The sequence below is a fragment of the Ranitomeya imitator genome, chromosome 4 (genome assembly GCF_032444005.1).
Source record: "Ranitomeya imitator isolate aRanImi1 chromosome 4, aRanImi1.pri, whole genome shotgun sequence".
Classification (NCBI taxonomy): domain Eukaryota; kingdom Metazoa; phylum Chordata; class Amphibia; order Anura; family Dendrobatidae; genus Ranitomeya; species Ranitomeya imitator.
This window is the reverse complement of record NC_091285.1, coordinates 386,139,145-386,161,210: the sequence shown is the minus strand read 5'-3', so window position 1 is coordinate 386,161,210 and position 22,066 is coordinate 386,139,145. Positions and strand designations below refer to the sequence as shown.

The following is a 22,066-nucleotide window of genomic DNA, read 5'->3' as shown; positions in this document are numbered from 1 at the left end:
GGTGCAGAGGCTGTAGTAAAAAATAATCAATATAAAGGAAGAGGGAAAAGCACTACTGTAAAGAATTGCACACTGCTCCTAATATAATTAAAAAATGAGTGAACAGTCTTTATTAGCACACAAAGCAAGTGAAATAAAACATAATTAAAAACAGATCTGGGCACAGCCACTCCATAGTCCTGAAAATATAAACATAGGAAGAACAACACATTGCAATGTATATAGCCCCATATAAGACAGTGTTATAATGTCGTATAATTTAGCCATATAATTATTAGTACACTCAGGGGTAGGCAATACCAATCAAAGAAGGAACAGATCTTTAAGGCTTCTTTCACACTTCCGTTTTTTACAATCAGTCACAATCCGTCAAAAATGTTGAAAAGACGGATCCTGTGCAGATTGTAAAAAAAACGGGTGCACTGGGTCCGTTTTTTTGACGGATCCGTCGAGGCTATGTGCACACGTTGTGAATGCGTCTTCGCCGTGTTTTTCCGCTGCGAAAACGAATACACAACACAACCCATTTTAAAAATAATTAAAATCGTGATATTCTTACCTTCCGGTGTCCCCCGCAGCCTTCCTGATGCTCGCGATGCTGCTGGCAGCTCCCGTTCCCAGTAATGCCTTGCGAGACAATGACCTGTGATGATGTAGCGGGCTCGCGAGACCGCTACGTTATCGGGTCATTTCGCAAGGCATCACTAGGAACCGGAGCTGCCGGGAGCATCTGTAAGGCTGCAAGGGGGATGCTGAGAGGTAAGCATGTCACAATTTTTTATTTTTTTTTAAATCATTATTAACATGGGTTGTGTTGTATAGATAAAAACGTTCCTCTGTGTGTTGTCTCTGCCTGACGGACAGCAATTTTACGACAGATCCAGCACACGACGGATGAAACGGAAGGCCATCCATCGCGAATACAAGTCTGAGAAAAAAACGGATCCAGCAGAAACATTTGCTGGATCCGTTTTTTTCACAAAACGACGCATTGTGACGGAAAAAGAAAGACGGAAGTGTGAAAGAGGCCTAAGAAGCCCCCATGACCAATAAGGGGAGTCATCAAGCTGCAAAGCAATCTGTGAAAATTAAGGAACTTCAGAGGCATAATAGCTCATATACAGGCAAGGGTGAGCAATCTCCAAACATAATAAAAAAAAGAGAGCATAATCACAAAGGACAGTTGAAACACCGCTGTCAATAGCAAGTGAATCAATCACTAGGAAAGTATAGCCCAAATGCCTGAAAAGAACTTACACTGGAGTGAATAGGTTAAAGATGTGGCCCCACGTGTATCGACGTAACCTGTATGGCTTCGTCAGGGGAAGTCACATGCGATGAACCTGCACCTCACCACCCTTCCTGGTGTTTCTATTACGTCAAACGGGTCATGTAATGCGGTCCCCCCACTTTCACCAACGTGACGGTATGCACCCCCTGGGGTCATGTAAGGTCAGCTTGGTATAGTTTTACATAGACCACATGGGCCCAGGGATGCATGGGGAGTGAGAGGATGTGGCCCACGCAGTCACTAACGTGGCACCACACTCACAACCCTGACATGATGAGAGGCCCTTTTCACTAGCACCAGTGAAACAAAGTTCTGCCAGCCTGGTAGGATTGCCATCAGTTCCTCGTTAGATATAAGTCAGGTCTCTTAATGGGATTATATCGGACCAGAAACCAGCCAAGGTAGCTTGGAAAGTTAAACTGATAAACGAACGTGTGTATTGACCTAAAAGAGCAGCCCAAGGTTGAATTATATATTTAATCTCCTTAAAGAAACACTAGACAATACACTATTACTGGTTATACATATACAGTGGTTAGATTTGCAAATACCAATTGTCGTAAGACAAGATATAAGCAGATAGATTATATCAATTACCAAGTTGATGTTCGACTATGTGTGTGCTGGGCCGCAGGGAGCATGTGCTGCCAGCTTGGTCCTAGGTCCTTCACATCACATTACTCAACAAGCCCCGCACTTTCCAAGTGAACCTCAAGCATAACAGCGAGTGAGACCACATGGCTTTACACTAGCCTTTATCCCCTTTGGGTAACTCCACTCCTGCCCTGTGGGCTGAACCTAAATCTCCTCTCCTTGCCTCTAGCAGCTAAAAACTTCAAAACCTAATATGAATCATAACTCTTTAATGGACCATCCTAGGGAGGCGGTTTGGTGCCATCGGATTTGGCTGGGCCCCTGCTACACATTGAGACTAAACACATCTGTGCTATCTGGTTCCTACTAGCGATTCTACGTATCTCTCCTTGCTGGGTTGCTAGAACAGATCGAGACCTTGCAAGACATTTGCCATGGTCTGGATATCTCAGAACATATACACGATCTATAGTATAGTATCTCAATAACTCCTTATGGAACTTTGTTTCTAGAATGATCTTTAGCTTGACTCTATATTGCAAGCAAGCCTTTGTCTTGCTCTGAGCTGGCTCAAGGTGTGAGATCTGTCGCTCCGGCACCTCCCATCTTCATTCCATGATGTCCTCTTCTGGTCTTCACGCCACGGCTCCGGCGCAGGAGTACTTTGTCTTCCCTGTTGAGGGCAGAGCAAAGTACTGCAGTGCACAGGCGCCGGGCCATTCTGACCTTTCCGGCGCCTACGCACTGCAGTACTTTGCTCTGCTGTTGTGAATTCTGTTGCTGAATTCACTCCTGTGGTCACAAGTGGTACTGCAGCTTCTCAGCTTCCTCCCTCAGGTGTTCTGGTGAGCTCGTTGGCTGCTTTGTTATTTAACTCCGCCTGATTCTGTCTTCCTTGCTCCTTGTCAATGTTCCAGTGTTGGATCTGAGCTTCTGGATCTTTCCTGTGGCCTGCTGCTCTGCTTAGATAAGTGCTTCTTTGCTTTTGTTGCTACTTTTTCTGTCCAGCTTGTCAATTCGTTTTGCTGGAAGCTCTGAGACGCAAAGGGTGTACCGCCGTGCCGTTAGTTCGGCACGGTGGGTCTTTTTGCCCCCTTTGCGTGGTTTTTTGCTTTAGGGTTTTTTGTAGACTGCAAAGTTCTCTTTGCTATCCTCGCTCTATCTAGTATATCGGGCCTCACTTTGCTGAATCTATTTCATCCCTACGTTTGTCTTTTCATCTTGCTAACAGTCATTATATGTGGGGGGCTGCCTTTTCCTTTGGGGTATTTCTCTGAGGCAAGTCAGGCTTGTTTTTCTATCTTCAGGCTAGTCAGCTCCTCAGGCTGTGCCGAGTTGCATAGGTAGTGTCAGGCGCAATCCACAGCTGCCTTTAGTTGTATTTAGGATAGGTTCAGGTATTGCGGTCTACAGAGATTCCACGTCTCAGAGCTCGTTCTATTGTTTTTGGGTTATTGTCAGATCACTGTATGTGCTCGGATTGCTGGCACACTGTGTCACTGGATTGCCTACATATCACTCTGCCCTCAACAGGACAGACAAAGTACGCCTGCGCTGGAGCCGCGGCGTGAATTCCAGAAGAGGACGTCATGGAATGAAGATGGGAGGAGCTGTACCCGACTTGAGACACCCGTCGGAGCAGGACCACCCCTGGGTGAGTATAATCTAACCTCTTTTTCTCCTCTTTTTTCAGTTACATCGGGGGCTTATCTACAGTATTACAGAATGCTGTAGATAAGCCCCTGATGATGGTGAGCTTACCCCACCATCGATTATGGGGGTGACAGGTTCCCTTTAAATTACAATTTCAAGAAGGAAAAGTCATGGGATTATGGAAATCGCAGGACTGAAAGACTTGTTAATAATATGCAAATGGTATAAGAAATAGAAACAATTTAGAAGCTATTTAGTTTTGAGTATGAACACCACATGCAGAAATACACATACCTTGGCATGCCATCAGTGAGGTTATAACTGGTTTTCTGAGGAATGTTCTGCCAAGGTGAGTGCACTTGGCCACACAAAACATCAAGATCCGCTGTTGGCAGCACCTTTTGGCAATTGCCGACCAATGACGTCACAGATGTACTTGATGGGAGACAAGTCTGAAGATGCTGCAGTACGTATTGGCCCATTTAGGCCACACGGGTAGCTCACAGTAGCACAACAAACGTGGTCTGGCATTGTCGAGTTGAAAAATAGGTACTGTTTGCTTTAATTAGTTATTTGATTATTTAATGACCAATGTAATGTTCTTTGAGTAGACTTTGGTATATTCCCTTTTTTTTTTGCTATTCCTCTATTGAACTTGTTGTTTCTGTTAAACATGCAACAGGCATTTATAGAAGGCAGAAGCCACTTGTTAAACTTTGTTTTCCCGTACAGGATTTTTTTCGAGTCACAATTTTTTTTTTTTTTTTTTTACTGGACTGTCTTTAACATTGGGGCTCTATATATAGGGATTGCGGCTCTTGAGTTGTGGGATCATACAGTTTTTACACTAAGGCTATGTGCACACGTAGGAAATGTGGTGCAGAATTTTCTGCACTAAATCTGCATCTGCAGATTTGATGCAGTTTCTGCGCAGTTTCTATGCAGTTTCTGTGCAGTTTCTGTGCAGTTTCTGTGCAGATTCTATGCAGATTCTATGCAGTTTCTGTGCAGTACAATGTAAATCAATGTGAAAAGAAAAAAGCTGTGCACATGGTGCAGAAAACTCTGCTGCAGAACTGCACAAAAGAAGCGACGTGCACTTCTTTGAAATCTGCAGCGTTTCTGCGCAGATTTTTCTGCACCATGTGCACAGCTTTTTTCTTTTCACATTGATTTACATTGTACTGTAAATCACAGTGCAGTTCTGCAGCGTTTCCGCAGCAGAAAAATCTGCGGCAGTTCTGCACCAATTCTGCACTAAATCTGCATCGTGTGCACATACCCTAAGACCATTTGTAAAGACAGTAGCAATCTGTCAACAAGTAAAGAAATTATATAAATACGTAGTCAATTCTATGCAAGGCAGAACAGGAAAAAATATTTTTTCCCCTCTACATCTTATCACCCAACATATTGTAAATATATGGATTATAACTTCAGTGGTGTCTTTGGCACTATCTCTATAGACATTCATTTTCTGGCATACACAAGAAAGGAAGCAGAGGTCCTGCTATCTAGTGTTGTCGAAACAAGTGCCAGGAGGAGGAGAGAGCTGGGAACAATTGTGTTGTTGTTGTTGAAATGTAAAATAATTTCTTTGATGTAATAAATTATACTATATGTTGTGTGCAGCTTATGACAGCAATCCAAACCATACCCGTTCCTGTTATAGCCCAGGTAAATGGACTTGCCACTGCAGCTGGATGCCAGCTTGTTGCCAGCTGTGATATTGCTGTTGCATCTGAGAAATCCAGGTTTGCAACACCAGGTGTCAACGTGGGATTGTTCTGCTCTACACCGGCTGTTGCTTTAGGAAGAGCAGTGCCAAGAAAGGTTAGTACTTTGTGCGCCGTGATAATTTTAAAAGGAGCCGATTTTGTTTAAGGAGTTGTAGAGGATTAAAAAAAGCGTGATTACTTTCTTCCAAAACACTGCCATTGTTCTACATGAGTTATAACAAGTGTATTAACTCACCTAAGGTTAAGAGAACGGGAGAGAACTTCAATATCTCACACAACGTGCTGACATGTGTAGCACTGGTTTGTGCCATGTTTTTCTAATCTTGGAAACCACTTTAAAAGGGAATCTTTGAACCCTCCAAAACTCAATTTAAACTACTTATACAGTCAAGTATGGGATTTAGCCTTAACTTATAAAAACTAATTAATGTAGTATAGCTTTACTTGCTTAAATTTAAAAAAAAAATGCATTTTGTTTTCTCATGTAAATAAGGGAGATGTGGTGCCCCCTTGGCATGACCACGGGCTTGAGTTCACTGTTCCCGCCCCCTCATTCACCATGCACCTCCCTTTATGTCGCTTGATGTGTGGGTGCAAGTGCAGTGTGAGAGCGGGTGCGCTCTCATCCCTCTATCCTGCTCACTTCCATGTATCAGTATAGCGAGCGGCAGCTGTAGAAAGGAGAGAGTGATGAGTGCGCCCACACGAACACTGTGTGCTGTCCAGGCTCACACATTGTTAGTTTGCACACGCAGGGCCAGTGATTCAATTCAGGCAGCAAATCGCTTTAGGCATGGGAGCACTGTCAGTCAATACAAGAGGCAGTCTGAGGCATAGTGATTGAGGGGGCCGAACAATGCACTAAGCCTGTGGCCACGCCAAGGGTGCACCCAAGCTGTCTCATTTACATAAGAAATAAACTCCTTTTCTGAGAAACCAAGAAAGTAAAAATATCATTGGAGATTATTTTTGCTTGGGGTAAGTCCCTCATAGGACTGCATAAGTAGTATAAATCGAGTTTTTGGTGTGGCAGACTCCATCTAATCTATAAGATAAATCTTTAAATACAGCTAAAGTACAGTTTGCGATATATCTAATTACTATGTTTTTTTCATATATAGTTTTATGTTTTTTGTTTCCTACCATACACTTGGACCTATGGTGAAATATTAGTACAAATGTATTTGGGAATATTTAAAAATGCATTATTTATTTTACTTGCTTATACAACACCATTAATTTAGACTCCTAGTTACGAGCGTAACATGTTGTAGTCCAGTCCTCTTCTGCATCTCCAGACTCTTCACTGTAGACCAGGACCTCTGGACACGTGAGGTTGTGTCGTCAAGACGCGCGCCGTGACCTCACAACGTGCAGTCCTGGCCTATAGTGAAAGAGACTGGAGATACCGTGTGTTACAGCTGAAAGAAAAGGACCGGATGGCGAACTGTGGGATCCTGGAGAGGTCAGCAATTATATATATATATATATATATATATATATATTTATATTATATATTTATATTATATAGTAGTAGTAGAAAAAAAGGAACAGCACAACACTTCACTTATCTCTGGGTGCAAAGCCTCCAGGTAGCCCGTCCACCGGCTATCCTCAGTCCATAGATTCAGGCAAAAAACAGGCAGCACTCCATTATCTTGATCAACTGTGCAGAGTTTAATCAGACCCACATGTCTTTACCACGTTTCGGCTCCAAATGAGCCTTTCTCATTTGGAGCCGAAACGTCGTGGTAAGGACATGTGGGTCTGATTAAACTCTGCACAGTTGATCAAGATAATGGAGTGCTGCCTGTTTTTTGCCTGAAAATATATAAATTATATATAATATATATATATATATATATATATATATATATATATATATATATATATATATATATATATATATATATATATAATTTTTTTATTTCATTCGCCTTACGGTTCAAGATATATATGGGCCTTTTTCTTCAGTGCAAATTTTTATGGTGTTTATAAGCGGGCATGCTCATGCAGAGCAGTGTAAAGGCATGCCCCCAGATAACCCTGGGAGTCACGCCGTCTTTATACAGACCATAAACATTGCACAAAGCTAAAAGCAGAATACTCAGGGAAGCAGTGGAAACAAAATAAAATCAAAAACTTGCCACTGATGACCTGATATGTGTTCTTTATGTGAAGTTTAATATAGTAATTTTACATTGTATTGAGGGAGATTTCAAACTGGTGGAAAGCAAAAGATGGCAACCACCCTAGTTTTTTTTAGCGCCAGTTTTTATAAAACTCTCCCTACTGTGTATTGTTTCCTTCTGTTACAAGCCCATCTATGCCTTTTATTCTTACAGGTTGCCTTAGAAATGCTGTTTACTGGTGAGCCTATATCAGCACATGATGCTTTAATGCATGGACTAGTCAGCAAGGTGGTGCCTGAAGACAGGTTAGAAGCAGAAACCATGAAAATTGCAAGTAAAATCTGCCAGGCAAGCCGGACAGTAGTTGCTCTTGGAAAAGCCACATTTTACAAACAGATTTCACAAAGCTTAGAGGAGGCGTACAAGCTGACATCTCAGGTTATGTTACAAAACCTGATGTTAAAGGATGGCCAAGAAGGGATAGAGGCCTTCACACAAAAAAGGAAACCAGTGTGGACCAACTCATTGGAATGATCACCTGTGGAGTCATAACTTCAGAAATTAATGGGAATTATCTTTGCCAAATTTAAGAGATCAAAATAACTGATTTGATGGGATGCAATGTAAAATGTGTTGTTTTACTATAAACTTTCATACAATATATGCTGTTTGTTGCCTATACCAGTTATGGATCACTTGCTGCCTGTTGGATTTTACGCAGGAAAATAATTCCAATTCAGATTTTATTTAGTAAGTTTTCATGTCTCTTTTACTCCTAGACAGTTCGTTTTAGTGATGATCATATATTAATGTCTGATTATTACTAATATTCACAAGTCCAGGATATACTGCACTTGAATACCGTAAAGGTGATCCACTTCTGAACCATCACTATCCTATAGTGAAAATGTACAATTGTTATACACACTGCCTTATGATAAGTCTTTGATTGTCACAAAACAGCAGATCAGATTTTGCAGAGTTAAGAATGATAAAAACTGTTTCTATATTTTTGGATATTGAATAAATATTTCCAAGAAAATGACATTTAGTTTCTTTTGCAACGCTGAGGTGGTGTCTGTATTCTGTCATATAGAGGAAGCTTAGTTTCTAAAAGCAGTCTAAAAATTATATTTTCTTTTTCCATGAAGTACCCCAGAATACATTTTCACAACTTTAATAAAGAATATTTCCTGCCACTTAATACTTGTCATGCTCTCATAGAAAACATAAGCAGCAAAAACAGATGAATTTCTGTCCACAGAGCATTTTGAAGTTTAATGGAAGTTACTGAAACAAAAATGTGAATGGCAATCTAAATTGTACTGTATTATACTTCTTTCCCATCAACATGATGAGGGAACCTTTCAGATGTCTGTAGCTTTTGCTTCATTATCATACAAATAGTCACAGATAAAAGTTGAAAACAAAAATTAAAGTCATAACATATATTTAACTGCTCAACTCAAAAAATGTGTGGGGGTGAGCACATTTTTTTCCCGTACAGTGGCTTGCAAAAGTATTCCCCCCGGCTTTTTACCTTTTTTTTTTTTTTACATAACTGTGTTTTAAATATTTTTATAATCAGATTTGTGTGCGATGCATTAGCACTAAATTGTCTTAAGTTGTTGAAGTGAGAAAAATATAGACTTAAATTTGTGGTATCAAATAACTAAGGCTACTTTCACACTTGCGTCGGTACGGGTCTGTCGCAATGCATCGGGCCGACGTACCAACGCACATTGTGAAATTTGTGCACGACGTGGGCAGCGTATGCAGTTTTCCAAGCATCCGCTGCGGAGGGGGCGGAGTTTCGGCCGCACATGCGCGGTAGAAAATGGCGGATGCGACGAACAAAAAAAAGTTACATTGAACTTTTTTTTGTGACGATGGTCCGCCAAAACACGACAGATCTGTCGCACAACGGACGATCCGTCGCTAATACAAGTCTATGGGCAAAAAAACGCTTCCTGCGAGCACATTTGCAGGATCCATTTTTTGCCCAAAATGACGGATTGCAAAAAAACGCTAGTGTAAAAGTAGCCTAAGCCTCGAAAAATTTCTGGTGCAAGCAATTACCTTCATAAGTCACATAGTCCACTTGTGTTAAATCTAAGTGTTACATGGTGTGTTAGTGTGTTTATATACACACCTTTTCTGAAAGGCCACAAAGGCTGCAACACCTTTAATCAAGAGACACCACTAAGCAAACACCACCATGAAGACCAAGGACATGGATCTCCAAACAAGTCAGGGGAAAATAAATATATATAAAAACACACAAACACACACGCACACACACACACACACCCCTCCTGGCAACAATTATGCAATCACCGGCCTTGGAGGATGTTCATTCAGTTGTTTAATTTTGTAGAAAAAAAGCAGATCACAGACAAGGCACAAAACTAAAGTTATTTCAAATGGGAACTTTCTGGCTTTAAGAAACACTAAAAGAAATCAAGAGCAAAAATGTGGCAGTCAGTAATGGTTACTTTTATTTTCAACCAAGCATAGTGAAAAAATTATAGAATTCTAAATTAAAATTTAAATTATAAATTAGAATTCTTTTAAATTAATAAATGTATTTATGTATAGCACAAATGCCGGCTGATGACTACTCCCATCAGCGGCACCTACTGCCGCTGATTGCAACGACAGCAGGCGTAGGCTGCTGAGAAGACACAAAAGAGCATAATAGAACCAAAAACACTCAGTTTCAAAAAATCACAGTAATCCGCAAGTGCTAGTAAAAATCGTGAAAAAAACAGGGTATTTGGTTGATACGTTTTTTGCAAAAAATGTATACTGAGCTGCTCCACCAAACATCAAGGTATACCCATATCAGAGCAGTCCTAACTGATGTATACAATCCTGTTGTGAATTCTGTTGTCGAACTCCCTCCTGTGGTCGTGAATGGTACTTCGGCGAGTTCTGTGTATGGGCTCCCTCTGGTGGCTGTGAGTGAAGCTGCTGCTTCTGAGGTTCCTTACACAGGTGACGTGGTTTATCCTTTGGTTGACTGCTCTATTTAAATCCTCTCAGATCGTTACTCCATGCCAGCTGTCAATGTTTTAGCATTGGTTCAGTTCGCTCCTGGATCTCTCTGGTGACCTGCCTTCTCCTGCAGAAGCTAAGTTCCTGATAGTCATTATTTGTTCATTGTTTTCTTGTCCAGCTGGTTTTCATGATTTTGTCTTGCTAGCTGGAAGCTCTGGGATGCAGAGTGGCCCCTCCGCACCGTGAGTCGGTGCGGAGGTCTTTTTTGCACACTCTGCGTGGTCTTTTGTAGGTTTTTGTGCTGATCGCAAAGTTTCCTTTCCTATCCTCTGTCTATTTAGTAAGTCTGGCCTCCCTTTGCTGAAACCTGTTTCATTTCTGCATTTGTGACTTTCATCTTTACTCACAGTCAATATATGTGGGGGGCTTCCTTTACCTTTGGGGAATTTCTCTGAGGCAAGGTAGGCTTTATTTTCTATCTCTAGGGCTAGATAGTTCTTAGGCTGTGACGAGGCGCCTAGGTCTGGACAGGAGCGCTCCACGGCTATTTTTAGTGTGTGTGATAGGATTAGGGCTTGCGGTCAGCAGAGCTCCCACATCCCAGAGCTCGTCCTGTATGAGGTTTAACTATCAGGTCATTCCGGGTGCTCCTAACCACCAGGTCATAACAGTACAGCTGGCCCAAAGTATTAATGCATCTCAATAGAGGGATAAGAGAACTTCTGAGACCATTTTTTTTCTTTGCACTGTGTTTTGTTTTTCTTTTCCCCTAGACCTTTGGGTGGTTCAGGACACAGGTGTAGATATGGATAAATAGAACCCGGCACTCAACTTGAGTCAAACTGGTGGTATTTTATTTCGTAGTACGAAAAACGTTTCGGCCTGGTCTGGCCTTCGTCAGTTACTACAATATTATAAAGAAAAAGAATGATACATACATCCGTGACTACATCTGTAAATACATCAGTAATTACATACGGTGTAAAATAAATCAATTAACCAAACAGAAAAAAGAAAAAAACAGAATAAACAACAAAAGTATATACAGTGTGTCAATTGGTCATAATATGGCAATGTGAAAATCAAGCATTAGGAGGAACCATCTAGTGTATCCCAGCCCTCCCTGATGGTGAGTAGAATGTGAAGAGCAAAATAACGCCAACCGTACCGTACTGAGAAGTGTCTAGGAGAACGCTGAGGAAATGCTTCTATAAGCGAGGTAAATCGCAGGGTAATCCCTATAGGTAAAAGACAAGGGCCTATAATATGGGCTACCAGCGAGAATCTGCTATATAACGACAGTGCCAGAAATGCAAGGAGCCCCACTAAGTGTTAATACCTGTGAAGAGCAGAACAAAAATGATTACCTCAATGAACAAAAAAAAAAAAAAAGAATTTGTGACATACCTTAGGAGATGTCTGTCTCCGATCAATGCCGCGGTTGCGGGCTGTGGAGGAAGAGGGGGTGATGTCAGCGTACATGCAGAATGGCGTACTGACCAGGCAGTGTGGTATGCTAAGTGGCGACATCGCCCCTAAGAGCGGGGGCTAAGAGGAGGGGAAGGAGGTTACCTGAAGTAGAGGCGGGTCAGGACGCGGTGTCCACCGCTGTCGAGGAAGATGCCCGAGTGAAGGGACGCCAGTGTGGCGTTCCTTATGTGCGCGCCCGCCAGACCGGATGTGACATACCCGGAAGTGATCGCTTGTTGTGGCCTGAGATGGACAGGAGAGAGCCGGCCAATCATATGACTCCCCCGTAGGGGGGCGGGACAAAACGAAGTGTGCACTGTGTTTATAGAACAGATGAGCGACCTCAGCTAGTACGGACGTGGTGATGGTGGTGATGAAAAGGTGGAGGTGATGGTTGTTCATATCCTAAGAGCTGTGACCCCGTGGATTGGCAGGAGAGTCCTGGTGATTCAATATAGACGGCTCTAGGAAGACAGATAAATATATTAGAGACATTGACATGATGAGAATACAATTAAATGAAGTCATGATACGTATACAGTTATTGCATTTATCACCCGAGATAGAAAGTAAATATAGATAAATAAATACCAACTAGAAATGTTCTGAGGTAAGAGCCCATAAAATAGAAACGGCCCCGTGTGATTTAGGTAAAGGAGACAAGGTCGTAGTCCCTATTCAGACCTTTGGGGTGTAAGGTGTTATGGCTGGCAATCAGGCAACACAGCGTGCAGTAATCAGCGCACATACAGAGATCTGGCAATAACCAAAAACAATAGGACGAGCTCTGAGACGTGGAATCTCTGTAGACTGCAGTACCTGATCTATCCTCACACAACTATAAGCAGCAGTGGATTGCGCCTATCAACTACCTATGCAACTCGGCACTGCCTGAGGAGCTGACTAGCCTGAAGATAGAAATACAAGCCTGACTTACCTCAGAGAAATACCCCAAAGGAATAGGCAGCCCCCCACATATAATGACTGTTAGCAAGATGAAAAGACAAACGTAGGAATGAAATAGATTCAGCAAAGTGAGGCCCGATATTCTAGACAGAGCGAGGATAGCAAAGAGAACTATGCAGTCTACAAAAAACCCTAAAACGAAAACCACGCAAAGGGGCAAAAAGACCCACCGTGCCGAACTAACAGCACGGCGGTGCACCCCTTTGCTTCTCAGAGCTTCCAGCAAAAGTTAATAGCAAGCTGGACAGAAAAAACAGAAAACAAACTAGAAGCACTTATCTAGCAGAGCAGCAGGCCCAAGGAAAGATGCAGTAGCTCAGATCCAACACTGGAACATTGACAAGGAGCAAGGAAGACAGACTCAGGTGGAGCTAAATAGCAAGGCAGCCAACGAGCTCACCAAAACACCTGAGGGAGGAAGCCCAGAGACTGCAATACCACTTGTGACCACAGAAGTGAACTCGGCCACAGAATTCACAACAGTACCCCCCCGTTGAGGAGGGGTCACCGAACCCTCACCAGAACCCCCAGGCCGACCAGGATGAGCCACATGAAAGGCACGAACAAGATCTGGGGCATGGACATCAGAGGCAAAAACCCAGGAATTATCTTCCTGAGCATAACCCTTCCATTTGACCAAATACTGGAGTTTCCGTCTAGAGACACGAGAATCCAAAATCTTCTCCACAATATACTCCAATTCCCCCTCCACCAAAACAGGGGCAGGAGGCTCCACAGATGGAACCATAGGTGCCACGTATCTCCTCAACAACGACCTATGGAATACATTATGTATGGAAAAGGAGTCTGGGAGGGTCAGACGAAAAGACACCGGATTGAGAATCTCAGAAATCCTATACGGACCAATAAAACGAGGTTTAAATTTAGGAGAGGAAACCTTCATAGGAATATGACGAGAAGATAACCAAACCAGATCCCCAACACGAAGTCGGGGTCCCACACGGCGTCTGCGATTAGCGAAAAGCTGAGCCTTCTCCTGGGACAAGGTCAAATTGTCCACTACCTGAGTCCAGATCTGCTGCAACCTGTCCACCACATAATCCACACCAGGACAGTCCGAAGACTCAACCTGTCCTGAAGAGAAACGAGGATGGAACCCAGAATTGCAGAAAAATGGAGAGACCAAGGTAGCCGAGCTGGCCCGATTATTAAGGGCGAACTCAGCCAACGGCAAAAATGACACCCAATCATCCTGGTCAGCGGAAACAAAACATCTCAGATATGTTTCCAAGGTCTGATTGGTTCGTTCGGTCTGGCCATTAGTCTGAGGATGGAAGGCCGAGGAAAAAGATAGGTCAATGCCCATCCTACCACAAAAGGCTCGCCAGAACCTCGAGACAAACTGGGAACCTCTGTCAGAAACAATATTCTCAGGAATGCCATGTAAACGAACCACATGCTGGAAGAACAAAGGCACCAAATCAGAGGAGGAAGGCAATTTAACCAAGGGCACCAGATGGACCATTTTAGAAAAGCGATCACAGACCACCCAAATGACCGACATTTTTTGAGAAACGGGAAGGTCAGAAATGAAATCCATCGAAATATGTGCCCAAGGCCTCTTCGGGACCGGCAAGGGCAAAAGCAACCCACTGGCACGTGAACAGCAGGGCTTAGCCCTAGCACAAATTCCACAGGACTGCACAAAAGCACGCACATCCCGTGACAGAGATGGCCACCAGAAGGATCTAGCAACCAACTCCCTGGTACCAAAGATTCCTGGATGACCGGCCAGCACCGAACAATGAAGTTCAGAGATAACTTTACTAGTCCACCTATCAGGGACGAACAGTTTCTCGGCCAGACAACGATCAGGTTTATTAGCCTGAAATTTCTGCAACACTCTCCGCAAATCAGGGGAGATGGCAGACACAATGACTCCTTCCTTGAGGATACTCGCCGGCTCAGATAACCCCGGAGAGTCGGGCACAAAACTCCTAGACAGAGCATCCGCCTTCACATTTTTAGAGCCCGGAAGGTATGAAATCACAAAATCAAAACGAGCAAAAAATAACGACCAACGGGCCTGTCTAGGATTCAAGCGCTTGGCAGACTCAAGATAAGTAAGGTTCTTATGATCAGTCAAAACCACCACGCGATGCTTAGCACCCTCAAGCCAATGACGCCACTCCTCGAATGCCCACTTCATGGCCAGCAACTCTCGGTTGCCCACATCATAATTACGCTCAGCAGCAGAAAATTTCCTGGAAAAGAAAGCACATGGTTTGAACACTGAGCAACCAGAACCTCTCTGTGACAAAACCGCCCCTGCACCAATCTCAGAAGCATCAACCTCGACCTGGAACGGAAGAGAAACATCAGGTTGACACAACACAGGGGCACAGCAAAAACGACGCTTCAACTCCTGAAAAGCTTCCACGGCAGCAGAAGACCAATTAACCAAATCAGCACCCTTCTTGGTCAAATCGGTCAATGGTCTGGCAATGCTAGAAAAATTACAGATGAAGCGACGATAAAAATTAGCAAAGCCCAGGAATTTCTGCAGACTTTTTAGAGATGTCGGCTGAGTCCAATCCTGGATGGCCTGAACCTTAACCGGATCCATCTCGATAGTAGAAGGGGAAAAGATGAACCCCAAAAATGAAACTTTCTGCACACCGAAGAGACACTTTGATCCCTTCACGAACAAGGAATTAGCACGCAGTACCTGGAAAACCATTCTGACTTGCTTCACATGAGACTCCCAATCATCTGAGAAGATCAAAATGTCATCCAAGTAAACAATCAAGAATTTATCCAGATACTCACGGAAAATGTCATGCATAAAAGACTGAAAAACAGATGGAGCATTGGCAAGTCCGAACGGCATCACCAGATACTCAAAATGACCCTCGGGCGTATTAAATGCCGTTTTCCATTCATCTCCCTGCCTGATTCTCACCAGATTATACGCACCACGAAGATCAATCTTAGTAAACCAACTAGCCCCCTTAATCCGAGCAAACAAGTCAGAAATCAATGGCAACGGATACTGAAACTTAACAGTGATCTTATTAAGAAGGCGGTAATCAATACACGGTCTTAGCGAACCATCCTTCTTGGCTACAAAAAAGAACCCTGCTCCCAATGGTGACGACGATGGGCGAATATGTCCCTTCTCCAGGGACTCCTTCACATAACTGCGCATAGCGGTGTGTTCAGGTACGGACAAATTAAATAAACGACCCTTAGGGAATTTACTACCAGGAATCAAATCGATAGCACAATCACAATTCCTATGCGGAGGTAGGGCATCAGACTTGGACTCTTCAAATACATCCTGAAAGTCCGACAAGAACTCTGGGATGTCAGAAGGAATGGATGACGAAATAGACAAAAATGGAACATCACCATGTACTCCCTGACAACCCCAGCTGGTTACCGACATAGAGTTCCAATCCAATACTGGATTATGGGTTTGTAGCCATGGCAACCCCAACACGACCACATCATGCAAATTATGCAGTACCAGAAAGCGAATAACTTCCTGATGTGCAGGAGCCATGCACATGGTCAGCTGGGCCCAGTACTGAGGCTTATTCTTGGCCAAAGGTGTAGCATCAATTCCTCTCAACGGAATAGGACACCGCAAAGGCTCCAAGAAAAATCCACAACGTTTAGCATAATCCAAATCCATCAGATTCAGGGCAGCGCCTGAATCCACAAACGCCATGACAGAATATGATGACAAAGAGCACATTAAGGTAATGGACAAAAGGAATTTGGACTGTACAGTACCAATAACGGCAGAGCTATCGAACCGCCTAGTGCGTTTAGGACAATTAGAAATAGCATGAGTAGAATCACCACAATAAAAACACAGTCTGTTCAGACGTCTGTGTTCGTGCCGTTCTACTTTAGTCATAGTCCTGTCGCACTGCATAGGCTCAGGCTTACTCTCAGACAATACCGCCAGATGGTGCACAGATTTACGCTCGCGCAAGCGACGACCGATCTGAATGGCCAAGGACATAGACTCATTCAAACCAGCAGGCATAGGAAATCCCACCATTACATCCTTAAGAGCTTCAGAGAGACCCTTTCTGAACAAAGCCGCTAGTGCAGATTCATTCCACAGAGTGAGTACTGACCATTTCCTAAATTTCTGACAATATACTTCTACATCATCCTGACCCTGGCATAAAGCCAGCAGATTTTTCTCAGCTTGATCCACTGAATTAGGCTCATCGTAAAGCAATCCCAGCGCCTGGAAAAATGCATCAACATTACTCAATGCAGAATCTCCTGGTGCAAGAGAAAACGTCCAGTCCTGTGGGTCGCCGCGCAAAAAAGAAATAATAATCAAAACCTGTTGAATAGGATTACCAGAAGAATGAGGTTTCAAGGCCAAAAATAGCTTACAATTATTTCTGAAGCTCAGGAACTTAGTTCTGTCACCAAAAAACAAATCAGGAATCGGAATTCTTGGTTCTAGCATCGATTTCTGATCAATAGTATCTTGAATCTTTTGTACATTTACAACGAGATTATCAATTGAGGAGCACAGAGCCTGAATATCCATGTCCACAGCTGTGTCCTGAAGCACTCTAATGTCTAGGGGAAAAAAAAGACTGAAGACAGAGCTAAGGAAAAAAAATGATGTCAGGATTTCTTTTTTCCCTCTATTGGAAATCATTGGAGGGCTCCTTGTACTGTTATGGCTGGCAATCAGGCAACACAGCGTGCAGTAATCAGCGCACATACAGAGATCTGGCAATAACCAAAAACAATAGGACGAGCTCTGAGACGTGGAATCTCTGTAGACTGCAGTACCTGATCTATCCTCACACAACTATAAGCAGCAGTGGATTGCGCCTATCAACTACCTATGCAACTCGGCACTGCCTGAGGAGCTGACTAGCCTGAAGATAGAAATACAAGCCTGACTTACCTCAGAGAAATACCCCAAAGGAATAGGCAGCCCCCCACATATAATGACTGTTAGCAAGATGAAAAGACAAACGTAGGAATGAAATAGATTCAGCAAAGTGAGGCCCGATATTCTAGACAGAGCGAGGATAGCAAAGAGAACTATGCAGTCTACAAAAAACCCTAAAACGAAAACCACGCAAAGGGGCAAAAAGACCCACCGTGCCGAACTAACAGCACGGCGGTGCACCCCTTTGCTTCTCAGAGCTTCCAGCAAAAGTTAATAGCAAGCTGGACAGAAAAAACAGAAAACAAACTAGAAGCACTTATCTAGCAGAGCAGCAGGCCCAAGGAAAGATGCAGTAGCTCAGATCCAACACTGGAACATTGACAAGGAGCAAGGAAGACAGACTCAGGTGGAGCTAAATAGCAAGGCAGCCAACGAGCTCACCAAAACACCTGAGGGAGGAAGCCCAGAGACTGCAATACCACTTGTGACCACAGAAGTGAACTCGGCCACAGAATTCACAACAGTAAGGTATCCAGAGTATGGATCCAGAAAGCCTCCCTACGTTTAAGGGAGGCTAGTCTATCACCCCCCCGTCTGGGCACTGGGACCTGCTCAATTACTTGAAACATGAGCTGGGAAATGTTGTGGCCTTTAGATATAAAATGTTGTGGGATGGGTAGGAGCGTGTTGCCACACCTGATCGTGGACTTATGCTTAGAGATCCGTTCACGAATAGACCGGGTTGTCTCTCCCACATAGAGCATGCCGCAGGGGCATTTGATGAGGTAAACCACATAGGCCGAGTCGCAGTTAAAATAGTTCTTAATAGGAAAGGCCCTTCCAGAACGTGGATGGTGAAATGAGTTACCCTTGAGAACATTATTGCATTGTGTGCAGTGGAGACAGGGGAAGGTGCCGAAACGAGGATTCTGAAGGAACTGTTGGATGTGTGCCTTTTTGTCTGGTCCTACATCAGCTCTTACCAGTGTATCTCTTAGGTTACGTGGTCTCCTAAAGCACGGTAGAAAAGGTTCTCTGAACTCTGGTATGTCTGGGTGGGCAGTACTGAGTAGGTGCCCCCCATATCCAGACCACCAGATCATTCCTGCTGGATACAGGGGCCTTCTTGGGCATAATACGGGACCTGGATAGTGTACCAGCTGACGCCATATTGGCATCATTGGACGTAAAAGATTTATACACTTCCATTCCACATGGGGAAGGTATTAATTCCATCAAGAAACTCCTATCAACCACAGGGACCCACAAGTCACAAATTGACTTGGTGGTGGAATTACTCACACTGGTTCTGGATTCAAATCACTTCCTGTTCCAGGACGAATATTACTTACAGATACGGGGGACCGCCATGGGCTCCAACGTGGCGCCCCCCTACGCCAACTGCTACATGGCAGATTTTGAAGATAGCGTCATCTACCCTGACTCGCGTTTCAGAGAGAACGTTTTACTCTGGAAACGCTATATAGACGATATTTTTTGCGTCTGGGGCGGCACGTTGGAGTCCTTCCGGTCCTTTGTGGATTTTCTTAACACCGCTTGGCCTGGCATCTCCTTTACCATGACTCATGACCTACACAGGATGAATTTTCTGGACACTATGGTCATTAAAGATCACACTGGCAGATTAAGCACCGATATCCACATAAAGAACACCGATCGGAATAGCCTATTGCATTTTGACAGTCTACACCCCCATGCCATTAAAAAAGCAATTCCTAAATCCCAAATACAGCGGGTAACCCGTATAGTCTCGGATAACGAGCTACGATTACAGAGAGTGTCAGAAATAGAAGCCAAGTTTCAGGCACGGGGATACCCCAGCTCGTTCCTTCAAGAATCTCGGTCTCCCGGCCCATACAACAGATCAAAGTCTAAGAATCGCATTCCATTCATCCATTCCTTCCACCCTTTTGCATATATCCTCCATAAAAACATACGCCAACACTGGCACCTACTCAGTACTGCCCACCCAGACATACCAGAGTTCAGAGAACCTTTTCTACCGTGCTTTAGGAGACCACGTAACCTAAGAGATACACTGGTAAGAGCTGATGTAGGACCAGACAAAAAGGCACCCATCCAACGGTTCCTTCAGAATCCTCGTTTCGGCACCTTCCCCTGTCTCCACTGCACACAATGCAATAATGTTCTCAAGGGTAACTCATTTCACCATCCACGTTCTGGAAGGGCCTTTCCTATTAAGAACTATTTTAACTGCGACTCGGCCTATGTGGTTTACCTCATCAAATGCCCCTGCGGCATGCTCTATGTGGGAGAGACAACCCAGTCCATTCGTGAACGGATCTCTAAGCATAAGTCCACGATCAGGTGTGGCAACACGCTCCTACCCATCCCACAACATTTTATATCTAAAGGCCACAACATTTCCCAGCTCATGTTTCAAGTAATTGAGCAGGTCCCAATGCCCAGACGGGGGGTTGATAGACTAGCCTCCCTTAAACGTAGGGAGGCTTTCTGGATCCATACTCTGGATACCTTACACCCCAAAGGTCTGAATAGGGACTACAACCTTGTCTCCTTTACCTAAATCACACGGGGCCGTTTCTATTTTATGGGCTCTTACCTCAGAACATTTCTAGTTGGTATTTATTTATCTATATTTACTTTCTATCTCGGGTGATAAATGCAATAACTGTATACGTATCATGACTTCATTTAATTGTATTCTCATCATGTCAATGTCTCTAATATATTTATCTGTCTTCCTAGAGCCGTCTATATTGAATCACCAGGACTCTCCTGCCAATCCACGGGGTCACAGCTCTTAGGATATGAACAACCATCACCTCCACCTTTCCATCACCACCATCACCACGTCCGTACTAGCTGAGGTCGCTCATCTGTTCTATAAACACAGTGCACACTTTGTTTTGTCCCGCCCCCCTACGGGGGAGTCATATGATTGGCCGGCTCTCTCCTGTCCATCTCAGGCCACAACAAGCGATCACTTCCGGGTATGTCACATCCGGTCTGGCGGGCGCGCACATAAGGAACGCCGCACTGGCGTCCCTTCACTCGGGCATCTTCCTCGACAGCGGTGGACACCGCGTCCTGACCCGCCTCTACTTCAGGTAACCTCCTTCCCCTCCTCTTAGCCCCCGCTCTTAGGGGCGATGTCGCCACTTAGCATACCACACTGCCTGGTCAGTACGCCATTCTGCATGTACGCTGACATCACCCCCTCTTCCTCCACAGCCCGCAGCCGCGGCATTGATCGGAGACCGACATCTCCTAAGGTATTAACACTTAGTGGGGCTCCTTGCATTTCTGGCACTGTCGTTATATAGCAGATTCTCGCTGGTAGCCCATATTATAGGCCCTTGTCTTTTACCTATAGGGATTACCCTGCGATTTACCTCGCTTATAGAAGCATTTCCTCAGCGTTCTCCTAGACACTTCTCAGTACGGTACGGTTGGCGTTATTTTGCTCTTCACATTCTACTCACCATCAGGGAGGGCTGGGATACACTAGATGGTTCCTCCTAATGCTTGATTTTCACATTGCCATATTATGACCAATTGACACACTGTATATACTTTTGTTGTTTATTTTGTTTTTTTCTTTTTTCTGTTTGGTTAATTGATTTATTTTACACCGTATGTAATTACTGATGTATTTACAGATGTAGTCACGGATGTATGCATCATTCTTTTTCTTTATAATATTGTAGTAACTGACGAAGGCCAGACCAGGCCGAAACGTTTTTCGTACTACGAAATAAAATACCACCAGTTTGACTCAAGTTGAGTGCCGGGTTCTATTTATCTATATGTATACGGCTTGGGAACCTACCCGTGCACCTAAGTAGCTGTGCCCACGTCTTTTAATTCACAGGTGTAGATATGGACATTCAAGGTCTGTCCTCTTGTATGGATCATCTCTCTGCAAGGGTACAAAACATTCAAGATTTTGTGGTTCAGAATCCTATGTTAGAGCCTAAAATTCCTATTCCTGACTTATTTTCTGGGGATAGATCTAGGTTCTTGAATTTCAAAAATAATTGTAAACTGTCTCTAGCTTTGAAACCCCGCTCCTCTGGTGACCCCGTTCAACAGGTAAAAATCATTATTTCTTTGTTGCGTGGTGACCCTCAAGACTGGGTATTTTCCCTTGCGCCAGGAGATACGGCATTGCGTGATGTTGATGCGTTTTTTCTGGCGCTTGGATTGCTTTATGATGAACCTAATTCAGTGGATCAGGCAGAGAAAATCTTGCTGGCTTTGTGTCAGGGTCAGGATGAAGCGGAGGTGTACTGTCAGAAGTTTAGAAAGTGGTCTG

The 22,066-nt window shown here is 43.8% G+C and overlaps 1 protein-coding gene across 3 annotated transcripts in view; it reads left to right on the top strand.

Annotated features, from left to right (window-relative positions):
- The window catches only part of ECHDC3 (enoyl-CoA hydratase domain containing 3), a 42,017-nt gene extending 33,563 nt beyond the window's left edge, over window positions 1-8,454 (top strand). The window contains exons 2-4 of one of the 3 annotated variants that reach the window (XM_069765229.1): window positions 3,419-3,539; window positions 5,171-5,371; window positions 7,623-8,454. In XM_069765229.1, the coding sequence (XP_069621330.1) occupies window positions 3,419-3,539; window positions 5,171-5,371; window positions 7,623-7,943 (643 nt within the window). In that variant the 3' untranslated portion in view covers window positions 7,944-8,454. The remainder of the gene's footprint in view (window positions 1-3,418; window positions 3,540-5,170; window positions 5,372-7,622) is intronic. The other 2 variants (XM_069765227.1, XM_069765228.1) reach the window with 2 other exon arrangements.
- Window positions 8,455-22,066: the final 13,612 nt, after the last annotated feature.